This window comes from Sceloporus occidentalis, unplaced genomic scaffold (genome assembly GCF_023333645.1).
Source record: "Sceloporus occidentalis isolate IW3139 unplaced genomic scaffold, rSceOcc1.0.p SCAF_2, whole genome shotgun sequence".
In the NCBI taxonomy this organism is placed as follows: Eukaryota; Metazoa; Chordata; class Lepidosauria; order Squamata; family Phrynosomatidae; genus Sceloporus; species Sceloporus occidentalis.
Genome location: NW_028316982.1, coordinates 82,841,160 through 82,847,439, shown reverse-complemented (window position 1 = coordinate 82,847,439; position 6,280 = coordinate 82,841,160). Strand labels below are relative to the sequence as shown.

The following is a 6,280-nucleotide window of genomic DNA, read 5'->3' as shown; positions in this document are numbered from 1 at the left end:
GGGCACTTGGCTACTGTTGACACATCCCCCTGTTCTCCACCATAGTTGGAGATGAGGTGTGACGCAGCACATAAAAAGTAGACTTATGTGGGAATAAGAGAAGAGATGGGGCATCATTCCACTGGGAAAGAACTTCACATCCTGTATCCTGATACAGGTTCACCTAATATCTTTCATTTGAATTGATGTTCTTTCCACACAGTGGTCTTGCTTCTGCTAAAGCAGAAATGGAGTATATTTGGCGCTCTAGATATAGTGACCAACAACTCTCATCTGGCCCACTGTGACAAATGGTATGGTATTTAGTGAAGTACCAAAAGACCTGTATAAGATTAATCTTGACTGGCATCTCTAAAACAAATATGTCGATATTCTCTTTAGTTCCATTACTTTCAACAGTGTGCATGTAAGTCATAACTTTCTTAGCTAGTAGGGATACATTTTTCTAAAAAAATATTAGTTGTCTCTTTTGTGACAACAGAAACAAAACTCTTAAGTTTTTGAAACACAAAATAGTTTCAAATTTTGAGAAGTCTTTTACAAGTTAAAATGTTTTATGTTATGTTTTTAAAAAATGTAGAATAAAATAATAATCCAAGAGAAAAGCGTAAGACTGATTAGCTGAATATAACATACTCCATATTTATATTATAGTGCTAAGTGACCACTTGCTTTTAAAGAGAATTAGTTAGAGGCCTGCCAATAAAAATATTTTATTTTTAAAATTAATATTCAGATTTCATATTGTTGCTATGAGGGATTTTTGTATTTATAGAATCTACCAAAAGGGTTGTGCTTAACAATAAAGATGCAAACAGTAACTCCCCTCCAAAGTAAAAGGGTTTAGCTGTATACTGTAGGTTGAAAGTTGAAATGAAGATATATCTACATAATGTCAGCTGACAATCTTCCAGACTTGAAATTATGTGTTTTCCAGTCAATAGTTCTCCACATTATGGGTTTGCATGTGGAGCAAGGTGCTATGAACATAATAACATCAAAACATCACATCTGAAAATTCCATAACGTTATGTGCAAACAGAAGAGAAATGAATTCAACTTGTACGAGGGTACAGTTTCTCCCCCTGGGTAAGCCACATTCATTGCAATGGGGTTCATACAGAACTTCCTAGTCGAATGTGAACATACTGTGGAAGTTGTTCCAAGTGAAATAATTATCACATGTTGAAGATGATGCTAATTTGGCATGTATACTGTTGTTCCTCTGCATTATAGACATTAGGAGCTATTTTATAACTTGTTTGAATGCTAAAACTGAGAAATAAAAAGACAATTTCACAGGCATTCAGGCATAATATTGGCATGACGATCTAGAATGATCAAGCACTTTGAAGTCCCATTAATTTGTTTTTAAAATATTCACATCCTCATCTTCCATGGGCTCCACACGGACTCCCATCCGAGGGACTGATCAGATCCACACCAGCTTAGCTTTAGTAATGCTGCAGAGTCTCTGGTACTCAAAGGCATGAACTTGGCTCTACATCCCATAAATTTCAATGGGAAAAAAATTAAGCATAAGCTTAAAACACTCACTGAAACTAGTGAGTCTTAAATATGCCTAACATAGGCTGGATTGTGCCCTATTTCCATAACAGTATACACTGTAGTATATAGTCCATGGCCACTGGATATGCAAAACTTGAAAGACCATCTTGATCCAGCTGCCACATTCAGGTTTTATGCAAGATGGAGCCCCAAGTGCAAATGAGTGTGGTGTGTACAGCTCTCCTCTTTTATCCAACAGGTGGAGCTGCACACATGGAGATCTTTCAGAACAATTAAAATCCCATTGCTCAACTGTTGAGGAGAGATAGTTTGGAATCAGTCTGTCATTTGTCACCCAACAGTTGATTGGAAAGGTGTTCAATTGTTTGGAAAGTCTCTTGGATCAGAGTGAAAGCCTGCTTGAAGAATTTATATACATCAAAGAAGACATTCAGAACATACATGGTCATATGTACATTTAGAGTTTTAAAAAAATAAAAATAAAACAGCAACAACAACAATGGAAATAAATTAACATGATTTACAACTCTCTGTACAGATGATTAAATTAAAAAAAAATAAGGCAGGAGTTTTTACTTAAAATTAGCATAATCAGAAAATATATCAATGAAATCTTGTACCACTTTGTAGCAGAATTCATATTGTTCCTGAAAATAAAACAGAGAATGGGATTATATTTGGTTTGATATACTTTTCTCTGAACTATCAGTCATGCAAAGTATCTTTAACATTAAAGTTTAACTATAACATCATTACAAAATGTCATATATGTAACCTTTTAATCTCTATTCAAAACATTTCAAACTTTAGTTGAGCTATATGGCTATGTGGTAGAAGAGTTTCCTCCTGACGTTTCGCCAGCCACAGATACTGGCAAAACGTCAGGAAGAAACTCTTTTAGAACATGGCCACACAGCCTGAAAACCCCAGAACAAACTATGGATGCCGGCCATGAAAGCCTTCGACTCCACATTCCAAACTTTCTATGTTGTTGTTGTTGTTGTTGTTATTATTATTATCCTTTATTTATAAAGCGCTGTAAATGTTGCAACGTATTTAATGAACAAGTAACACTGTCTGAACTAAGGACTCGAATAGACAGGCCTAACTAAATCTGCTTTGGGCCACTTTGCAGGTATGCTGTTTAAATGACACAGGCATCTTAAGAGGCTAGAAGCTGTACCAAAGCTGTGTTCCAGCACTTAGGACTGGAGTGTGGCTTTAGCGCAGCTTCTGGCCTCTTAGGACACATGCTTCATTTAAACAGCATACCTCCAAAGTGACCTGAAGCATCTTTAATTTAGCCTGTCTGTTCAGGCCCTAAGACTACCACTTTTCAAACATAACAACACAAGTCAGGTTTACTGTAGAAATGGGGTTTGAATGTAGGTGGACTGTGTAACACTTTTCATTAAAAGAGAAAATGTGGCAAACCTCTTCTAAATAAATCCCACCAAGAAAAAAAAATATAGGATCACCAGGATGCATACGCATGACTCAATGCTATGGAATTTGAGATTTGCAGTTTTGTGAAACATTTAGCCTTCTTTGTTCAGAGAGCTCTGGTGTCACACCAAACTACAAATCCAAGAACTCCACAGCACTGAGCCATGACAGTTAAAGTGGTATCAAGCTGGATTATTCCAGAGTTGACTTGAAGACACACAACAGGAAACAAAAAAAATCAGGATTTATTGGACCCAGCCTCATCAGTTCTGTCAGCCATCCATGTGCAATCAGGTAGTCTCCTGTTTTTGAATTATTTATTCATTTATTTCTTTTTCAGTTTTTAGTTGTCTCAAAAGATAAGTAAACTGAGGAGTCCTAAGGTGTGTGTGCACATGAAGGGCCAATTCCATAAGTAGAGTAGCTGAGCCACCAAAACATACTGGCTCCAGCTGGCCTGGGAAGAAGGTCCAAAGGTCCATTTTCTCACTGCCTCCAGTGAGAAGGGACTTCCTATCCAGCACTCATACTGGTGTAGTTGTCCTCTGCTCTGGTAGTATGTCAGGGCAGCAAAGGCAGTATGTCAGGGCAGCTATTTCTTGGCCATCCTCAGTATCTACCACATATTTTGCACACCCCCTGCCACCAAAACCACTGCCAAGCCCTACCTTCTATCAAGGCTAATGTCATCAAAAGCTGCTGAGAGATTCAGCAAGGACATACTGTATGTTCCTGAGGGTTATTAAGCCACAGTGCGTCTACTCCCAAAACCAGGTCTGACTGCTGATTGGAAAGAGCCTGAACACTGATTGGAAAGGATCCAGGAAATTGTGGAAGTGAGAATTTGCACTGATTTTTTTTTAAAAAATAGGCCTGTTCAAATCACATGGCAGAAGTCATTTGTAGAAGGTAAAATCATGCCATCATGATGAACAAATTCGATAAGGCCAAGGGAATTGTTCTTGGACGGTATACATCCTGTATGATAATCATCACACCAAACACAGTTCTGATTTCCTTCAGTAATGATGAATGGACTTTTCCTCTTCCATAAATTATTTGTGGATAATTACTTCTATGATATAATTTGACTCACCTGCTTTCCAGCACAAGAAAACTAACAACATTTCCCTACAGACATAAGTCTTTTCTCTCTGCCAAAACATTAACTTTCTGGACTATAATATATGATGGCATTCTGCAGGACCACCAAAAAGCCATTATATGGCATTTAGCACTGAACTCAATTCCAAAGAACTTCAACCTTTATTATTTAAAGAAAGAAAGACAGACAGACAGACAGAAAGAAAGCCTAAACAATTCATTGTTGGTGAAGTTAGACTTGAGCTTGTATAAGTAGCCAGGAATAAATTCTTCTAGAACGTGGCCACATAGCTCAAAAACACACAAAAAAAACTATGGATGCCAGCCGTGAAAGCCTTCAACTTCACAGAAGTAAAATATATTGTCCAGAATTAAAAAAAACTGCAGACACATTTCCTAGTCCATCCAGACTAAAATAGAAGCTGCATTCCTATACACTTACCATTAAACTCAATTAGGCCTACTTCTGTAAACCTGGGTAGGGTCACATGCAATTTGCTTCTTCCTGTATGTGTATTTTGTTTATCCATGTACGTATTCTGTTTATTTAGCACAAAAAACAAATTTCCTAGGGTCTGGCAAGCAACAAACGGGAGATTTTTAAAGGAATCTTATTATATTAAGGAAATACAGCAAAGCTTCTGTTTTGTTCATTCAAAATATCAATACCCTTTTATCCTTTGACAATTATATTTGTGGTTAAAACAACATACCAGTGTTTGCACCATATGTGGTCTTTGCAGTCGTAAACTCTTCACAGCTTGAAATACATCTAAGAGCCCCTCAGCTTTGACTCGCTCCAGAATATTGCTGAGTGCTATGAATGTACCTGTTCTTCCAGCTCCAGCACTACCAAGACAAATAGATTTCTTTGCTTTAACAAGATAACATGCCAAACCCATATGCAGTGCAATAAAAATATATGCTGAATTAAGTCTCTGCTAATAAAAATAACCAGTCCCCTGTATAACTCCTTTGTCCCTCCCCAGTACTGGAGAAACAGAATACACTGTGCAGATCTGCTTCATTTAAGCATTTCATACAGGCAATATAATTTAGTTTAATTAGTCATGGAGGATTTTTATTTTTCCCATGAAGATAAACATTACTAAACTGTGCACTCATATTAGTCTTACTTATTTTTTTCATCTAGCAAAACCTAAAAAGTGAGATCGTTTTATGTGTGTAATTATTTATACATTGCTACTGATACATAAATACATAATATTGACATTTCTAGGTTGGTCCCTCCACTAATAGAAGGTCTGCTTCCATTCACAGAGGGGATCGGGATTCAGCAGAGGCTTCCTGCTAAAGAAAGCGGGGACATTTTTCTCCTCTTTGCTCTGCAGCTTCAAGCACCACTACCATGCTGCTCTAACCGACCTTACAAATGCCTGCAGCAATGTAGAGGATGGCACTGGAGGCTCCAAAGGGAAGGGGAATTGGGTAAAATCACTGTTTCATCTGTCTTCTCCAGCACCCATGGAATTCTTCTGAGTGTGGGTTTGGATCCATTTGACATTATGTCTGAACTAAGCATTATTATAAACTACTTGTTCAAATGCTACTTAAAATTCTCGAGGAACAGCATTTAAGTATTTCTGCAGAAATCTAGATCTGATCCCATCTACCTAATCCTGTCACTCTACGGAAATTCTTAAAATATTTTGGAATCTTACTGGCTAACTTTGTCTGCAGCACCAACACTTAGAAAAATTAATTAAATACTATGGTATACTCCTGTATATGCCGACCTCATGTATAAGTCAAGGGCAGGTTTTGGGGGCAAAATCATGGATTTTGACATGACCCATGGAGTTATTATTATGTAATGTTTTGAGAGTATATGGGACTATGGTCTCCTGCTCCTATTGAATTATTATTGTCCTAGTATTTGTATTGAACTGTATTTTTTGAAGCTAGGGAAAAGTTGATATTTGTTAGTTAGATTAACTATGTGTGGACGTGGTCCCCCGGCCCACCGGCGCCGCCCCTGGAACTTGCTCCATGTTCTTGTAATGTCCCTTTCAAACAAACACAGAGGCTGGGAATAGCAGGTCAATAACGTCAAGCACCACTTTATTTCTCACTCCACCAGTCACATATACCCTCAACTCTACGGTCCAGTTACTCCACTGCGACCGCGAGGAGCCTTCGCCCTCTCGGTGTCTGGCCTTGCACAATCTTCCTGACCCAG

The 6,280-nt window shown here is 37.9% G+C and overlaps 1 protein-coding gene across 2 annotated transcripts in view; it reads right to left on the bottom strand.

Annotated features, from left to right (window-relative positions):
• Positions 1–627: 627 nt before the first annotated feature.
• The window catches only part of PTPRE (protein tyrosine phosphatase receptor type E), a 162,877-nt gene continuing 157,224 nt past the window's right edge, over positions 628–6,280 (bottom strand). For both annotated transcript variants that reach the window (XM_089510144.1, XM_089510145.1), the window contains 2 exons: positions 4,794–4,929; positions 628–2,177 (listed from right to left, as the gene is read on the bottom strand). In XM_089510144.1, the coding sequence (XP_089366270.1) occupies positions 2,103–2,177; positions 4,794–4,929 (211 nt within the window). In that variant the 3' untranslated portion in view covers positions 628–2,102. The remainder of the gene's footprint in view (positions 2,178–4,793; positions 4,930–6,280) is intronic.